Source organism: Labeo rohita, chromosome 23 (assembly GCF_022985175.1).
Source record: "Labeo rohita strain BAU-BD-2019 chromosome 23, IGBB_LRoh.1.0, whole genome shotgun sequence".
In the NCBI taxonomy this organism is placed as follows: domain Eukaryota; kingdom Metazoa; phylum Chordata; class Actinopteri; order Cypriniformes; family Cyprinidae; genus Labeo; species Labeo rohita.
Window position 1 is genome coordinate 21,492,881 of NC_066891.1, and position 20,157 is coordinate 21,513,037.

The following is a 20,157-nucleotide window of genomic DNA, read 5'->3' on the forward strand; positions in this document are numbered from 1 at the left end:
GTCTTTATAGTTAATGACATTAGTTTTAGAAAATACAAAAGTAAGCCATCAAAATTAGTGCCTGTCACTAAAAGAAAACTAGAAGACTTTGTAAATAAAAGGATGTTTCATTAAACTGAAAGTTACTATATCTGAGCCAGGCTGGTGATTAATGAACGAAAGTAAATATTATATCACATAGCCGTCACAAAATCACTTCAAATACAGTAGAATGCTGCATGTATATTATCATTATAACAGAGTATGCATTTTATCTGAACAGTTTAGTGTTGGGCGATGTACTGGGTGATGTAAACTGGTTTGAATTGGAATTTCAAATAAAAAAAAAACAGGATACAAATGGCTAAGAATCCTAGACAGCTTCTGAATTGAGAGGAGATCCCTGTTAACTACATATACTTCTGACTAATGATTACAGAACTATTTATAACACACAGCTAATTCCTTCACTGGGCAAATAAACCAACTGTAAATGACTGTTAATGAGTCAGACACATCGAAGATGGACACAATAGGAGAAAACACTGTAGCAGGCAGAGCAAGATCACTGTGCACGATCCTAAATATTGAACTGAATGAGGGGTGAATAAGGGGAAGTCACTTCAGAAAAGATTAGAGGGTAATTTCTTTTCATCTTACCTTTATTTTTACGGGGCCACTGAATGCTTGAATGCAAGTGCCTTTTCCACTTGGAAAAATTGAAAAATAAAATAAGTTTTAATAAACTTTTATTTAAATATCAAAAATGAAGACACCTTAAAATGACAAGAAATTGTATTGTGCCATACTAGGCTATGAAATGTATTATTTTATGACTATTTTTCTACCTCATGTTTTGGTATTTTTATCAACCCTGTTACTGCCACAAGTGCTATTAGACACTATAGTTTAATTAGAGCTCATATGCCATTTAATGTCATAGGCATTAGCTCAATAATAAACCGAGGGTGACCTTTAAAAACAGGGTCAAATCTTACTCTAAGAAGTAACATACAGACAGTAATAGGTTTGATGATTTAAAACAGATTTGCTAATTGCTAGCTAATAGTCAAATTCACAAAAGTACATGTTGTACACTTTGAAAGGACTGTAAGAAAGGATGTAAGATATAATTGTCTAAATTTACATTTTAAAAATGGTAACAGGATTGACATTGCATGATGCCCTGTGCTCAGTCAAGTCACATAAATCATCAAGAATAGAAAATTATAGAGGAGTGAGAGAAACATGCTTATGTTTTAAGTGTTGGAATCCTGGTTGAGAGATGATGTAACCTAGAAGTGATGTCACTTGAATGGACATTATTTTACAAGGGTTTTTTAATGAGGGTAACAGGGCTGACATGAAATGAGGGGACACCAATAAAAGGATTTATATTTATAGAAAAAATGCATACTTACGCCAAAAACATTGCATAACAATGAGACAATATTTAGAACAATATGCAGATGCGATTTTTATATAATTTTGCCTTTATTTTGTCAAATTATAAAGAAAAATCATAGTGGGGGACAGGCCTTACCCTTAGAGTAAAACCTTACCCTTACTATTTAACTTATTTAAAATAATATTTAATTTACTTTTTTAATGTAATATTTGAAAGCATAAATAGTATTGTTATGTTTTTAAATTGCACATTTATTTGTTGTTATTTTAAATCTATGTTTGATTTTTTTTTAGGGACGCAAAAGGCACCGATTTCGTGGAATGACCCATATAGTAAATGGGATAAAAATGACAGATTATTTCCATGTTTTTGCCACAACATTAAGATTTATTAGGCCCTATGTATGGAAAGCACATACTCTATTTCTCTCGCTCTCACCTTACAGAGGCATACACATACAGTACAGAAACATACGCACGCTAACATTGTTAGCATTACTCTGATGATTTCATCAGTTTAGCAACTTAAAAACTACATGACATTTCTCACAAGCGAGGTAACAACGGCGCTGTTCTTGAAAAAAAAAAAACTTAAAGTTTCACAATTAGTAGAGGCTCTGCTGCTGAACACTTTTGAGAGATGCACAGGCCTCTCTCTCTCTTTCTCTCCGTCTGTCTTTCTCATAACTTTATTATTAACTGCACTGGTCAGCTATCAACAGCTCAGTCCTCCAATACTAGGTATAAAATGACATTTTGGAATTAGCAACGGAGGCACTGGATGAGATGCATTAGAAATTAATCCTACTCACAATAGCGTTTTAAGGGCGTTTTAAAAAACAGACGAATGCCTTAAAATAAATCATCTGACCACACTTGAGGTATGTTAACTATAGTATAAGCGGAATAATTGACTCCAGTCCATTAAATTATTAGAAAGGTATCACCACCTCGGGTGTGTGTTATATTCTAATAATTCAATGGCCCATCGTCAAACTTTCCTTACATAATGCATGTCAATATAGTGTTTAAAAGCGCATTGCTGCTTTGTTTACAACAGTAACCAAGAAAATAGCATATATAGCATAATGTCACAAAGCTAAGATCAAATCACTCTACTTTTGCATGCAATCTGATTCGTATAAAGGCACAGTCAAGGAAAAATAATGATAAACCATGAAAACAAAACAGATTTTTGGTCAAAACGCCCAGCAGTACTGATGATGATAATTAATGATGACAATATAATATACAGAATACATTGCCTGCAATTAACTTTATTTTATATATCTCAAGCATCTTTCTATGAATTGCTTTTATTCACAATAATCTTCTTTTAGCTTCTTGCGTTCAAATGGTTGGAGGAAAAAACTGTTCTTTTTTAAAACAAAATATAATACATAATAACTAACTAAATAAAGAAAGAAATATGTAGACAAATAAATAAATAGATTTCCACAATAACTTTTAGTCATGTCTTTACCTTTCTTTAAACAACTAAATCTATTCTTCTTTTCCCACAGGAATTTAATTTATTTTTTTTTTCCAAACCACATCCCCAGTATATGACTCACTATCGTTTAAGTCAAATGACTTCACTAACCAATCAATAAAGAGAAAGCAGTGGCAGTCTAACGTACTGTAGATGCATCTGACCTGGGTTAGATTGAGTGTCAGAACAGGATCAACAGAGCAACAACTGATATTGCCACCTGTGAAAGTGGAAAGGGCTCTAATTCTGCAGCCTATGCTAACTAAAATAGCTTACTGAAGCCACTGATTCAGTAACTGTAATGAAAGATCACATAATCACTGGTTTTCTGTTGCCTAAACCTTAAAGTACACTAAACTCCAGCAGGTCTACAGATATAGATAAACTGGCGTTCCCATTAGGGCACACATTACACTTCAATGACAACAATTAACACCAAGCAAACTGCCTCGCGCGCAGACGCATGCATAACATGCACCCAATGGAAAAAAAAAGCCCTCAGCGAAAGATGACATATGGCGTGAGCAATTTCCCTCTCAATTTCAGCTCCAACTCCAACTGATGTTTTCATGTGCCAGAAAATAGCCGTTCCCCCTTTACTCCCCCCTCTCTGAAAGTCATCTGCTCCGTGAGCAGTAAGCACCATCGCGGCTTGTAGACCCAAATGAGAGCGTACAAATGATTTGTGGCACCATCGTCCCGCAAAGGCGGCGGAGAACGGAAACGGGGAAGGAGAGGAGGAGGGGAAAGAGAAGAGAGGGAGGAGACGTGGAGGGGGAGATAATGTCACTTTCACCTTGTATTCCTCCGCCAGCCCATAATGCTCATTTTTCCCCATTTTCACAGCAAATTCGTTTCAGTAGCGGCGGCCAACCCCCCCTCCAACTAGAGCAAATGAGAGAGAAATGAGAGCGAAGGCAAACGAGAGGGAGGGCGAGAGCGAGGGGTGCCGTCGGGGGGTGAGTGGGCCGAATTTGCACAGTGACCTTTTTCTGATCCAATCTCACTGATGAATCCTAATGAAGGATTTAATAAAATCACACTTTACAATCTGTCTCTGCATCAAAGCGTGGAATCACATTCATATCAGACCAACTGCGTACACAAACCCGATGAAATAAATATCAGATCTAAACCTGTGTGTGTGCCGGCCCAGTGGATGCTGTCGGTGGGTGGAGAGGGGGGTTGCGGGTTGGTACGGGCCCCCGAAATTGGCCAGACTGAACAGGGAACGCCTGGGCCATTTGTTCCAGATGCGGTCTAAAATCACATCTCATCACTTTCATTTAGTCCTTAATGAGTTAGCCGTCAACACGCCACACAATTCCACACCGACGTACACACAGCTAAAGTTTGTAGGAAGGTTACTTTGGTTGGTAATGGTGGCGTGAGTATTTTCTCCAAAAAAAATTGGCATCTTATGGTAACATAAAATGGACTAAACAAGACTATTCTAATGCTATTTAAATAATTTGAGCATTTTGATTATGTTTAGAGACTAAATGTTCCCTGACAGATGAAAGAACGACATTAGAAGCACTTCAGAATCTCAATGGAGGCCAAAGGTCATCCTAGTCTATTTTCACCTTGCATCCATCCATCCATCCATTAGATATACTAACTAACTAACTAACTAAATAGAAATTTAAAACAACATGAGTAAATGATCAAGAATATTCTTATTTTACTGAAATACAGAATGGAAAAATAAAATAATGTTGCAAAATCATTCATTACAATTCAAAACAGACATGTTTGTGTAAGAAAGTAAGTTATGCAGGTTTGGACAGAAATGAGGGTCAAATGTAAATGATAGAATTTTTGTACAAAGTTTGTATGTGTAATATGATGTTTACAATGAAACACAATGGTTTCCTGATGACATGCTATTCCAAAGACACTGCAGCAATATTTGTGTGCTTATTGGATTTATGGCATGTTAATATTCTTTAGTATAAAGAGGGAAAGTAGCACTGCTACATACCATCATACATTAACCTTAGGGGGAGAGGAGAACAACCAGCAACAGCACTTAAAACGAGAACACAGAAAGCTATACTTTTCAGACACTGGGCCTGAGTATTCTGTCACGATATGATGTGCTGATGTGTTCTTTGCAATACTGACATCTGGTGGCCAAAGAAACTCACAACGTCAGACTGCTAGAACAGAGCAGATATATTTTATGTGATACATCAAATGCAAAAGGATAAAAGCTGTTAAACTGGCATTGTGTTTCTACTTCCAAATGAGGTGGTGAGGTCACTGCATAATGTCCCTGAATATGTGTGCAATCTGAAAAGCAATCTGTGTGACCAGTACAGATCGAATGACAGGACTCATTGATTCCATATGAAATATCCAATATGCAATTTCTTACTGATTATGATTCAAATGACAATTACTCAGACTCATACAGGAGAGAGACTGATAGAGAGACTGAGAAAGGGAGATAGAGAATGTTTTGGCTTTGTAATCTACATTGTAAATGTGTGCACATGGATGTGAGAGGATAACACACAAATCGTTGTGTAAATACGTGCGTTAATCAGAGAAACGACTGCACTTTAGCTGAGAAAATGAATGTGTGCGCGAATTAAAAGGACGTCCGACATTTTCACAGTCAGTGAGTATTTAGAAATGTGTGTGAGCATTACAATTCTATCCTTTCATCCATCCACCAACTATCCACTCATCTATCCACCTATCTATCCAGCTATCTATTCATTCATCCATTCTTTTGACAATCTATTCTTCCATTCATCCACCTGCCTATCTATCCATCCATCCATCCTCCATCAGACTATGTCCATCCATCTATCGATCCAACTACATATCCATCCATCCAATCTTACTATACCATCCATCCATCCATCCTTCTGACTATCTATCCATCCATTCATCCACATGCCTATTTATTAATCCATCTGACTATGACTATATATTCATCTATCCATCTGATTATATATTTATCCATCCAACTACATGTCCATTCATCCAACTATATTTTTCTACATCCATCTTACTATCCAGCCATCAATCTAACTACATATCCATCCATCTGACTATATATCCATCCATCCATCCATCTACATATCCATCCACCGATCTGACTATATATCCATCCATCCATCCATCCATCTATCTGACTATATATCCATCCATCCACATATCCAAAATCACCTTTATTTATATACCGCCTTTAACAAAACAGAATTGTGACATATCCATACACCGATCTGACTATATATCAGAATCCATCCAATTTATTCATCCATCCATCCTTCTATCCATCTATCCAACTACATATCCATCCATCCATCCATCCATCCATCCATCCATCCATCCACCGATCTGACTATATATCCATCCATCTATCCATCCATCTATTCATCCATCCATCCATCCATCCTTTCAACTATCTATCCAACCATCCATCTATCCAACTACATATCCATCCATCCATCTATTCAACTACATATCCATCCACTGATCTGACTATATATCTATCCATCCATCCATCTATCCATCCATCCTTTGGACTATCTATCCAACCATTCATCCATCTACCTGCCTATCTATCATCCATCCGTCTGACTATATATCCAGCCATCCATGTGACTATCTATCCATCCTTCTATCTGACTATATATCCATCCACTGATCTTACTATATATCCATCTGACTACATATCCACCCATCCATCCATCCATCCATCCATCCATCCATCCATCTGCCCAACTATCTATTCATCCATTCTTTCGACAATCTATCCAACCATTCATCCATCCACCTGCTTATCTATCATCCATCCACCTGCCTATGTATCATCCATCCATCTATGTATTCATCCATTGATCTTACAGTTTTTCTCAGTCGCTTTGGTGCATTTCTCACAACACTATTTACATTTGCACAACAGTTAATGCATTTCTCAAAACAATTAGTACAAACTGCAAAACCTAGTTGATAACCTGCAAAAGCGTGTCACTTGCTCAAAATGGATAGCTCATTCCTCAAAAGCAAGTATTTATGTCAGTGAAAGTGTCAGTGTCATCAAGATGAAAAGTCCTGACACCATTGTTTATGAACAAGATAGTCAAATGGCTTTGTCATGTTTTCATTATGACAGTTTACTCTGTAAATTTTTTCCTATGCAAAAAAGTCAGATTTTGGTGACACTTCCTGAAAATGCTCAAGACAGCACTATATACTATTTGCACAGCCATTTGAAAACTACAGTAAAGCTAGACATTACTGTATTTAGTGAGGTATCTGAGTACAAGACACTGAATATGTATGTTTCACATTTTTACTTCATATGCTCTTTGCAATTCTAATTTATTCAAAGCATTGTGCAAACGAATAAATACACCCTTATTTACAACAAACATAAACTCCCTTTGGGTAGAGCTGTGCACAATTGTAAACAATATTGCAGTACATATTGGAACTGAACCTACAACATACATAGGTCTGTAAATCATTCATGCACATTTGCAGAAATTGTTCAATTTAGAAGACATTTTCAGGAAAAAAAAAATTAAAATTTTTTATAAAATTTGCTTGACAGATTTTGACAACTAGTTCAACATTTTTGTATGTAATGACTCAAGCAATGAAATGAGGACTATTAGTTTTATATGGAATGACTATTCAGCATTCACAAGTTTAGTTAATTTTGACTGACATGACATAAGCAAATGATAATGTTATAAAACAGCAGAGAGTTGTATGAAAGCAATTGATGCATGTCCAAAAGCATTTGCAATTTGTTGGAAGGAATGAGAAACTGCTACTATGATGTGCACAAATGACTAAATGTTGTGGAGGTTAAAGTAAATGTTGTGCAAATGTAAATAGTGTTGTGAGAAATGCACCAAAGCGACTGAGAAAAACTGTAATATATACATCCATGTATCTGACTACATATCTATCCATCTATCCAACTACATATCCACCCATTTGACTATATATTCATCCATCAATCTTACTATATCATCCATCTATCTGACTACATATCTATCCTTCTATCCATCCATCCATCCATCCATCCATCCATCAGCCTATCTATCATTCATCCATCCATCTCACTATCTATTCATCCAACTGTGTATCCATCCATCCATCCATCTTACTATCTATCCGTCTACTATCTGTCTGTCTGTCTGACTACATCTATCTGACTATCCAACTACTTATCCATGCATAAATCTATCTAAATATCTATCCATCAATGCATCCATCCATCCATTCATCCATCATCTGACCCTAGGGTAAGATGTGTGTAATCCACAGGGCTTCATTGACATACATGCGAGTATTATGTCCATCATGAAGGTCTAAACTCTCTTGTAAACATGCAGTGAAAATGGAGGTCTATTCTGCATCTTTATTCTGAGAGCACTCAGCAGAGTAAGTACTACATGCCTTTACAAACTGCACCTCAGAAGCCCTTTATTTCCATGGCACTGATATGCTCCCATTGAAAACAGCACTCAAGAGTAGACAACAGTGACTCAACTAAGGTTTTCCCCCATATGTCCAAAAGGTTCTATTCTGCACACTTTCTTCTTCTCAGAAATAACGGAAACATTTGCTAAAAGCTTCTCTTACAGGCTTTTTGTCCATCAGTACAATTCCAACCTCAGGCTGCTCATATAGTGACCTAAGCATAATGAATTATTCACTCCTCTTCTTTGTAATTAATGGTCTGTGCTTTCAAGTGCAGCTCTAAATTGGTATGTTTTATGGGGTCCTGAGAAACTGTTGTGCAAATCAGTCCACCATCTCACTAAAGGCCATACACAGCGGTTTCTTCATGTGGAAAATCTAATTCATAAATGCCAAGTGGGAGCAGTTGCAAGGAAAATGTATTTTCCATACAAACATACAGTATAATATTATAGGGAGGTTTGTCATTGTAGAACAAAGAAACTGTCGTAATACAAATGTGTGTGATATATGGCACACAAAAAAACAGTGAAAGAAAAACTCTTCAGACACTCACCAGCTTCTTTAAATAACTCTAACAACAATTGCATTCATTTATAATTACACGAATGAATCTCATGTAAACTGTAACGCGAAAACTGAAAAAGTAATGTTTGGGTCATATATCGCCCGAAAACCACAACATACATACAACAATACATACAAAACATACAATTAACTTAAAAATTAAGACTTTTTTTAGAACCTTGTGTATTCAGTTCTAGCCTAGCCTAGTGTAAGAATAGACTACTGTTTAAATATTTGGGGTTGGTAAGATTTTTAAAATGTTTTTTTCCCCCTCAACAGTCTTTATTTGATCACCAATACAGTAAATATTATTACAATTATTTTTATTTTTTTCTAATTTAAAATATAATTTATTTCTGTGGTGGCAAAGCTGAATTTTCAGCAGCCAATATAATGAGCCACATTGTGAGCCACATGATCCTTCAGAAATCATTCTAATATGCTGATTGGCTGCTCAAGCAATATTTTTTATTATTATAAATGTTGAAAGAGTGGAGCTAATATTTAGTGGAAATCATGGCACTTTTCATGGATTATTTGTTGAATAGAAAGTTCAAAAGAACAGCGCTTATTTAACATAGAAATATTTACTGTCACATTTGATCAATTTAATGTTTCTCAATTTAAAGTACTTTTTTTTTAAATTACTGATCCCAAACATTTGAATGGTAGTGTATATTACTTAAACTGCAAAATTGTAGAACTGAATTTAAATAAAAAAATACATAAATACCATTCATCATTTCCATCTAACATTACTCAAAACCATTAATTTCATAACTTTTTTTGCATACTGGTCATATGAATTTAGATTGAAAATGTGTTTAGCATAAAAATAATGTTACATAATAAAAATGCAAAAGAAGAAGAAGAAGAAGAAGAAGAAGAAAAAAACCACAATGGCCCTAAAATGTGCTTATTTTTACACAAAAAGCATGCACACAAAGCTCATTCTGCACACATACGGGTAAATGAATGATTATGAGTTTTACCTTTCTCTGATACCTCAGTGTCTTCCATGACAGTGCTCGGCTCTTTGGTTTGACCGTCTGCTCTTTGAGTCTGATTGGCCTCTGCATGCATCACTGGTCACTCTACAGAAAGACAAGAGACATTAGGTCACTCATTTTTCAAAACAACCTGAAGGGGGAGTGATGAGTGTGTGTGGTGTGTTTATTAGGGGGTTTAGAGAGAAGTAGGCATCTCAGTGCTATAAAGAAGATTGCTGGATCAAAGCCCACTCAAGGCCTCTCATCTGACCACTGCTGTTGTGCCTTCAAGCAAACAAATTGACCTTTTTGTGCACTGCACTGCACTGCACTGCAAGCTTCCTATAGCTACTCTATGTCCCTTTCCTCTTCTCTTTCAAATCACATGAAGTTACAGCAGTGTTTTCAACTAATATTTTCTCAGCTTGCTGTGAGAATGAGAAACGTGCACCTGGTCCCTATTGTTTGCATGGATCTTTTCTCCCCAGCATGCATCAGCACACATTCTCTTTCTCTGTTTGTTCTGTTTATCTCCACCTGGACTCTCATGACTCATGCCATTCAACAAAACACATTCCCTCATTTACTTCCCGGGATGAAAAACATTTTCATAAAATCTCTCCAAGGCACGTCACTACTAATCCAGCAGTCTCTGCCTTTACACCCTGCCACATCTCACCAACTGGGTAAAACTGGGTAAAATGTTAAACCTCAGCTGTATCAGAATATGGTGACATTGCTTTTGCAATCTACTGCATCGATATTTCGTTTTTGTGTCTTTTTTAGCAAGTAAAAGAATGATATTTTTGGAGTGAAGCATTGAAAAACATTAAATATATTAACTTGTTACTGTCAGTTCAAGATGACTATAGATGTTGTGCTACATATCTAAAAAGTTTGTAGAATTTTCTTGGTAGAGATTAAAAAAGGAAATCCAAAACTTACCTTGAAAGTTTTACAGCAGTTTTTGCACATGTACTTCCTTATAAGATGGTCTGAAAATGACGCAATGAGCACAAGCTTTACTTTTATCATCAGCTCTGAAATGATTCAGCCACTCTGAATAGTTTCTGAGGAACTGAGGCACCACGGCACAGTGACAGCAGAAATAGAAAAAGTTCTGCTTTTGAAAAAAATAATAACGCCGTCTGGGTGGTTTTGTTGGTACAGAAGCATAGAAGAAGAATAGGAAAAAAGTCACAATGCCATCCTTTTAGACAGATGAAGGAGTGTTAAAAAAAGAAGAAGAAAATATAGCCTAAGGCTCTGAGCGTACTTCCCCTAATAATGTATAGTATCCCAGTCCTCAAGCAAGTTCCAAATAGCTAAGTTTATTGTGTGTAAACTTTACTTGTTAGCTGTGATAAGCTAAGCAAAGCGGAACCACGGTATCATATCGTACTTTATAGCTTAAACTATCAGTCTGTTATTCAAGTTGTATTAGATCTCAGGGCGTTTAGTGTCCGTTTTTGTATTCCAATTCAGATTAAAGAGATATGGAATTAAACGCCCTCTTATGCAAGAAAGACGTTGAAAATACATGTTTTCAAAACCTTTTTCAGATCAGTCCCAGGTCAAACCAAGTTTAAGTAAATAAACCCTGCAAAACAAGCTCAACTGCTTTGTCCCAGACACAACTCTGGAGGAGTGTGATGTCTCATTGGGCAGTTGAAAGTGAAAAGTATGCAACTTCAGAAAGTTCAAAGTCACTTTAGCTGCAGCAACCCAGCGCCTCGGGCAGTACTGACACACAGAGGCTCAGTTCAGCACTGCCGGGCCTTACAGCTGCATGTCTTGTGACTCTCTTTAAACAGCTTCTTTCCTATTATCAAATACTGTGGATTTACGAAAAAGCCGTGTGGAAAACGCAAGGTTAAAGATCTGTTTAAGCCTAAACACACTGTACAGACTTTCTAACTCTCTCTTTCTTTTGGTTATCCAGCATAAAATTGTTTAACAGCCATTTCTTATCAAAAGTAGCTCAGACGATAAAAATCTCAAGCAACAATCAAGAAACACTTGATGTGAATATAAACTCTCACCTTCACTCGTAGCATGCCATCTGTTGTTGTCTGTTAAAAACTTGTCTGTTAAAAAGGTTCTGGGACAAAGTAAAAGCCTTGCTGTGATTTCCCTATGCAAACACTGAGGGGAGTTCACCTGAAATTCAAATCAAATACATACAACAACCAATGTTTATTTATGTGGTGTCCGATCTAATTTGCATGTATTTGCATATTTTTGGCACACGCTTCCAGAGAAACTATATGCACTCTGCTTTCTCTTACCTACTTACTATATACAGGTACTTTGCTCTGTTATGCTGAAAAACATTACAATTTATTTGAATGGCTTTACAGAAGCATGTAAAAGCGGACACAGAAGAAAAACTTTTGTTTAAGTTATGTCTAACGTTGTCTTAAACTGACACGCAACAAAAGTTTCCAGTTAATGAACTGGAAATATTCACAGTTAACCCTGTCTAATAATAAAAAATACCAGGATAAAGTTAATCTCAATATGTCCATATAAAATAAAATAGCTTTTATTACTTTAAGCCAGGGGTCACCAAACTTGTTCCTGGAGGGCTGGTGTCCTGCAGAGTTTACCTCCAACCTTCCTCAACACACCTGCCTAGACGTTTTAAGTATACCTACTAAGACCTTGATTAGCTGGTTCAGGTGTGTTTGATTAGGGTTGGAGCTAAACTCTGCAGGGACACCAGCCCTCCAGGACCGGGTCTGGTGACCCCTGCTTTAGGCTATTGATATTAATTGAAACTGAGATTGCATGGTTTAAAACTAATAAATGTCTAAAATTATGAACTAAAATGAGCAAAAATAAGTAAAAGCAACAAACTACAAAAAAAAAAAGAAAACACTTGCATTATAACACATTACATTTATGTCGGATTTATGTAAATTTACTGTCAGCTGGATAGAGAACATAATTCATAACAGTGTGATTATAACACATCCATAGCAACATGCTGAACTAATAATTACACTTTTTCCCCCCTTGGAAGTCAATATGTGACCCTGGACGTCATAAGGGTCAATTTTTTTCAAATTGAGATTTATACATCATCTGAAAACTGAATAAGCTTTCCATTGAAGTATGGTTTGTTAGGATAGGACAATATTTGGCTGAGATACTATTTAAAAATCTGGAATCTGAGGGTAAAAAAAAAATATTAAGAAAATCATCTTTAAAGTTGTCCAAATGAATTTCTTAGCAATGCATATTACTAATCAAACAATCAATTTTGATATATTTACGGTATGAAATTTACAAAATATCTTCATGGAACATGATCTTTACTTAATATCCTAATGATTTTTGGCATGAAAAAAAATCGATAATTTTGACCCATACAATTATGACTGGTTCATATTAGGAAAATGAAGAAAAGGCACCTAAGCAATGTTTTAGCTAGCGCTAGTGAGTGATAGTTTAATTTATAATAAATGTGCAGCACTGGTTCTGGCATAGATTTTAAAATTATTTCTTTTAAAATCTTATTTATTTTGTCTATTTCATTTTAGTGCTTATTTAAAGTTAATGACAATCTGAAAACGCACATATTTAATTGTATTAAGACTTATTTCAATTGTTTACAACATTAAAATATTTATATATTGACATCCTGAGGATTCAGCATATTTTAAAGGTTAATTAACCATTTCATTGACCATTTGTTGAAGAAAAAAGACTTGTTGTCTTATTTTTTACCCTGTTTGTGAATAGCATCTATAACAACATGAGAAGACTGTGGAGTGCATGTCAGTGCATGTCCTAATGGAAAATGTGTCTTGATCAAAAACCCCCCTGCAGGTGACACTGTTGCTCAACAGATTCCCTCCATGAGGTTCTTTGGAGCTTCGCCAGTGCAAAGATATAACATCCATGTGTGTTTGTGTGCAGTGTAGACTTTAGACAAAAAAATGAAAAATTCTGTCATCACTTACTTACTCTCACGTCGTTCCAAACCCATAAGACTTCGGTCAATCTGTGAAACACCATTTAAGATATGAAACCTGAAAGGCTTCTGTCCCATTGAAAGTCCAGGTTAGTTCACCAAAAAATGAAACAATCTGTCATCACTTACTCACCCTCATGTCATTCCAAACCCATAAGTCTTTGGTCAATCGTTGAAACACAATTTAAGATATGAAACCTGAAAGGTTTCTGTCCTATTGAAAGCCCAGATAACCAAACCAGAAAGAGGATCCATAAAGGTGTCATAAAATGAATATATGAATCGAGTGGTTTGATCGAAGTCTTGTGTAGAGATACGATCCCTTTATATGATGAACAGCTTTAATTTATGCTTGTTTTTATTTCTAAAAAATGATGATCGACACATACATATACTGCAATTACAAAAAGGTAAACACCGAACATTAAATATGCACAGGAGATGAACCAGTGAGGTTTTATCATGTAATGCAAGCACACGTTTCCATGCTTACCATACTGTATGTCAGGTTCTGTGTATAGTATGTGTGTTTAAATGTGAATAAAAGTCTAAGTTAAATCTGCTCATCATAAAGGGATTTTGACTCTTCACAAGATTTAGACCTGCTCGATTCATATGGATTCATTTTATGACGCTTTGAAGGGACAGAAACCTATAAATCTGTGGAAAAAAGCTGTTATTTAAAATTAAATCTATTTTCTGTCCTCTCTTAAATGAATATTTCACTTCAAAACATTCTGTGATTATTTACTTACCGTCACGTATTTCCAAAGCGACAGTGGTATACAGTAAACAAAAGTACGTTGCTACTGTGCTTGAGTACATTTTATTAAATATGTGTATTTTTATTTTAGGACACATTTACTTCACTTCCTACCAAAGTACTTTAATATATTTCATTCCTCGATTTAAACTGAGGAAAAGGGTTGGAGCGATGTAAGATGTTTTCACAACAAAACCCGCCAAATTGCTACTCAAAACTAGTTCACAACTAGCCCAAACGCGTTTCGAGGGGGTCCCCTGTTAAAAATCGCATTCTGGAGGGTAAAATGCACGTTTTTGTCGGGGTACCCCTGGTAAATTCGTATTGTATGGGGTCGCGGACATCGCGGACATCAAAAACAGTGTTAAAGCAGCCCAATTCATTGGAAAACTGCGGACTTGGCAAATCTGGATGTAAAATTCGTGAACAAGCTGATTCTTTCCAATGAACCTGCTGAATGGTTCACAAATCTCTCTGAACGATTCACCCGCGAACTCAACTGATTCGATTGGAGAATGAGTCAACAACTCACTGATTCAACGATCCGGTCAAAAAAGCAGAGAACCAGGATATCGCTGGATCTTGAATGTACCCACGACTGATGGCACGATATGTAAGTTAAGCTATATTTAGGTCATGAATGTCTTAATTGTGACATTCTTGGGTCATGAATTATTTGTGAACTAAATCAGCTCAGCTGTAGAAGAGCTGTTTAAGCCCACTGAAATACTTAAATGTGGTCATGTCTACATTTGTGTCACAATATGAAATAACATATAATTAATGCCCACACATCTTATCCACTGATGTAGCAGTTTCAGATGAACTAGTATTGTATTCCTCTAAAAATGTTAGGGCGTTTTGCCCAATGTGACGGCTGTATGTGGTATTTTTTATACCATTTTATACCACAAAATAAATTAAAATCATTTTTAATTACGTTTTTGAATCTAATTTTTGAAATACTATATGGCATATTATTTCACTTGTTCGCAAATGCGAATACCACTAATTCAAATTAATATTTTAGTATACTGAAGCTACATTTTTTGATACGGTACTGATAGTGGTTTTGATAGTAAACAGAATGTTTATGCTGCCCTTCAAACCACAGAAATGCAAATTACGTTTGCGATTTACAACAAAAGGCAGGATTCTTAGTGAATGATGACATTCATCACACAAAGCTCGGTTTTCAAATGAAAACATATTTGATACATTTATGGTTTTCTGAAATGACATTGAGAGTGTATGAATAAAAACAGAATTTTCAGAACCTTGAAATATTTACAGTTGGTTTCTTTATTTTCAGCCTGTTTCAAAGATATTTATCAAGTGGATGGTTTACTTGCTGCTTACAGAAGTGGAAAAGCCTAAAAAGATGTGTGATAAAGGATTTCTTCATTTGCATTAGGGACAGTTGTGTAGTGAATAATTATTGTTATGATTGAATTTCATATCCCCAGTCTCCTCTCAGCCTCCCTGTTGAGGCCACATTAGCGGCCAATTAAACAGTGTGTAGAAACCCGTTCCCTGTGCTGAACGGACGTTAATGAATGTCAATGACTTTACACAGGATGTATTCGTTCCCTTTGCTTGGTTATTCAACTGATTAGGTTATAATGAGGTTTGCGCCACAACCTCAGAGGCAGAGCAATGAGAATTGAAACCACCATTATGAAACCTGGGCTTGCATCGCAGCACATGCCTAATCATCAATCTTTGTTACAATTTACAATGAATATCATATCCAGTTCACCTCACAGAAGGTGTCATTCGGTCAAATAATGGAGATCATTGTTCCTTGAGGGAACATTACAGAATATGAACAATCTTTACATCAGCAGACGTCTGCATTACTTTATCACTTTAATTGTAATGTCTGAAATAGATATTTTTGTAACAACTGAGAGTGAATAAGCTCCATTTTTTATCAAGCAGAAGTAAGAATCGACAAAATAGTCAGATGAGCTTGTTCTGTGTAGCTCAGGTAAAAAGTGAAGGATGATTAACTGCTGCTATTGCTAAGCTAATTACTTATTGATCTTGTCTGGCAGCGTGGGTGATTGTGACCTTTGAGGTTTCGGCATTTTTTTTTGCTTGACGACTATGTAGAGGAGGTGCATTTAGATAATGTGTGCTGACAAGGAGAGCGGTCTCTCAGTGACTCGATTTAGCAGTCTGGCTTCCTGTTGCCATTCTTTGGAAGTTCTCTATGGCGTTCCCGAAGCTCGTTTTTGCTTTCATATGAATACCTCTGAAAACATCTGACAAGACATAAATGTGAATATGTCTTTTAAGCAATTAGACAATCTTGTAAGCAAAAAATTTCAGGTTCAGTGTCATTTGGTGTTACAGGATTTAGTGTAAATGTATGTCTAATAACAATATTAAACTAATGTGATTTCCTATCCTCAATGGGGTTGGTTATATTTGTCTTTATATATATATATCAGAATCAGAAAACTTTATTGATCCCGCAGGAAATTGCTTATGTGATGACTACCACAACACACAAAACACAGAAACACAAAAACAACAATTTAAAATAAAACAATATACATATATATATATATATATATATTTTTTTTTAAACAAGTCACCTATGCTCACTGAAGCTGTATTTTTTTTACATAAATACAGTAAAACTGTAATTAGAATATATATATTTTTTTATTTTTTAAAATGTAATTTATTTGTGATGTCAAAGTTGAATTTTGATCACTCCAGTCTTCAGTGTCACATGATCCTTCAGAAATCATTCTAATATTCCGATTTGCTGCATGTTCAAGAATCAATTCTGATTTTTATCAATGTTGAAAACAGTTGTGAAAATAGTTTTTTAATGCATTTTTTCATGATTCTTGGATGTATAATAGAAAGTACCAGATTTATTGATAAATAGAAATCTTTTGGATTTATTGTTGCTGTAATGTGCTGAATAAAAGCATATTATATAAATATATATATATGTATATATATATATATATATATATATATATGTGTGTGTGTGTGTGTGTGTGTGTGTGTGTATATACATATATATATAAACCCCACAAAACCTTACCAACCTCAATTTTCAAATGAAATATGATAATAAATGAGAAAAAACAATCTATTAAATAAGATTCACTGACAAATCGTTCACAAACATACCAGTAATGTACAAAAGGAAAGTAAAAGCGGCCTATTCTGTATTTCATATTGACTTTAGCTTCTAACATCAGTGGTTTATTGTCAAGTAAGATAAATACAGGATTTTTTTTCTCTCTTAGGGCTTCACATTTCATTAAATTACCATATTGATATGTCCATCGGTGATTATTAAACTGCAAAAACCTGTGGTTTAAATAAATAATGTTCTGCGTGTGCCACATGCTTCAAAATACCAGGAATGTGAATGAAGAAAGTAAAAGAGGTCTTTTTTCTGTTTGACTTTAACTTCCAAAATCAATAGTCTATTGTCAAGTGAGACAAATGGAGGACTTTTTCTCTTTGGGCTGCACAATTAATTAAATTAACACCACAGTATTGCCTTCAGTGATTATTAAACTGCAAAAATCTGTGCTTTAAATAAACAACAGCGTGCATGTGTTGCATTCTTCAAAGTGATGAAGTGATGCACTGTTTTGTCATCTAGTAAACATAATAATAGCACACATGGGGCTCAAGCTTTTAGGGGTTTCTCTGAGCGGTTTGCAATATGTGAACAATTAGAGGCCTAAGTTTAATTCTTTTAAAGAAGACTCAAATGCAAACAACCTTCAAGACTCCAGAGCAACTCTTTTTACCGGTACCAGGGCGGATGTCTTTTGCTCTTCTAACCTTGAAGCAGTAATATGAGATCTTCCAGTTCAAACCACAAATCATCTGGGGAAAAAACGCAATACGAAATGTTCTGACCAAATCATATACAGGCCTCAATTCATAAAGGAACACCACATCCTCAGATTTGTCTTGTTTGGCTTGTCCATCATGTTTTCTGATAAGCTTTATGAATGAATGTAAAGCATGAAATGTATACCAGAGTGATGGAAAAAATGATAAGAGTTATTGTTGGAGATAAAGGCACTTTATTTCCTCCACATCTGTCTGCTTTGGTCTTTCAATCTTAAAGTTAATCTTGTGCTGCCCTTGTCATGCCTGTCAAAGAGATTGTGAGTGATAAAAATTACACCTTTCTCAAAGACAAATTACAAACCATTGACTTCTACCCACTCGACAAGAGTGACAATGACAGGCTCACTGCCATGGCAACATGATATATCCAAATGGCTTGTGCTGTAGTATTTTTTTTTTGTATAGCAGCAAATAAAATGTTCATAATACCTCACTACCACACTGCTCTATTTTTGAAGTATATAGTATATGCTATATATAAACAGTGTACAGAGCTTAGTGCATGTGTAAGTCTGTCCCATTCCATTTTTAGAGTGACGAATAAAACAGTACAGTGCAATGTTCACTGATGTAAGTACTACATGATTCCATTTTGAACAGACAGTTCTAAAAAGACAAGACTTTACGCATCATTTAGTAGCATGACAGTGCATTATAAAAGACTAAGGGAATTCAGTGCACAGATTGATGAAGATTAAACCAAATTGTATTTCTATGCTATATTACTTACACTTTTCTACATTAAAACTGAATGTACCATATAGATTATTGATTCATGCATAAATTACATTCCATTTTTTTAATGAAATTTGTCTTGAAGAAAGTTGCCAGGGGTGCAAATATGCTACTGTCTATGCTGCTACTGATGTGAAGAGTGCAAGCTACTCTCCAAATTCAATTTATTCGGTCACAAGCAGCAATGAGGAATGCACTATACTGTAATAAGCGTGATCAGGAATATGTAAAGATGTAAAGCATCAACTCAGTAGGAGTTCACTTCTGCAAATTAGATCAGACTGTTTTCACACCAATTCACTGTTGCACTCAAACCAATTTCAAACCAAATTCTGACATCTAACAGGCTTTAGTCTGTATGATTACCTAAAAGATGAAAATAAGGTTTTTAACGTTGTTTACCATGCCTGTCTAGTGTTTTAATATGCAAAAACACAGTTTGAAGTTTATTTCTATGAGAAAATTATTGTACATTTATTTATGCACAACTGCTAAATCTTACAAATATTTAGCCACTAGCCAGGTTTTGGGAAAAGAAAAGAAAAATGATTCTAAAGTCTTTACCTGTCAGACGTGCCTGAAGGTGAACGCAAGCATGCCTTTGAAATAAAAACACTATGGGATAGATTTAATATTTAATCCGTCTATGGTATGTAGAGCACAACATTAGAAGGGAAAGTTTCAAAACTAGCTACCCAGGAAAGGTTACAGTTTTTCTTGCTAAATCAAGCTCAAAGATAAGTTTTAAGTGATAAAACTGTGACGGCAGGTGGATTTTAAAATATATGTGTATATACTAGCAAAATAAAATAAGTTAGTAGAATGAGAGTCTTATATAAAACACAATGATTTAAGGTTGGGTTCAATTAGAGGTAGGAGTGACTCTAGTATT

At 35.4% G+C, this 20,157-nt stretch overlaps 1 protein-coding gene across 2 annotated transcripts in view; it reads right to left on the bottom strand.

Moving 5' to 3' along the window:
* myt1b (myelin transcription factor 1b) overlaps nucleotides 1–9,993 on the bottom strand; it is a 121,994-nt gene extending 112,001 nt beyond the window's left edge. For both annotated transcript variants that reach the window (XM_051096224.1, XM_051096223.1), the window contains exon 1: nucleotides 9,892–9,993. In XM_051096224.1, coding sequence (XP_050952181.1) covers nucleotides 9,892–9,982 — 91 coding nt within the window. In that variant the 5' untranslated portion in view covers nucleotides 9,983–9,993. The remainder of the gene's footprint in view (nucleotides 1–9,891) is intronic.
* Between the last annotated feature and the right edge of the window lie 10,164 nt (nucleotides 9,994–20,157).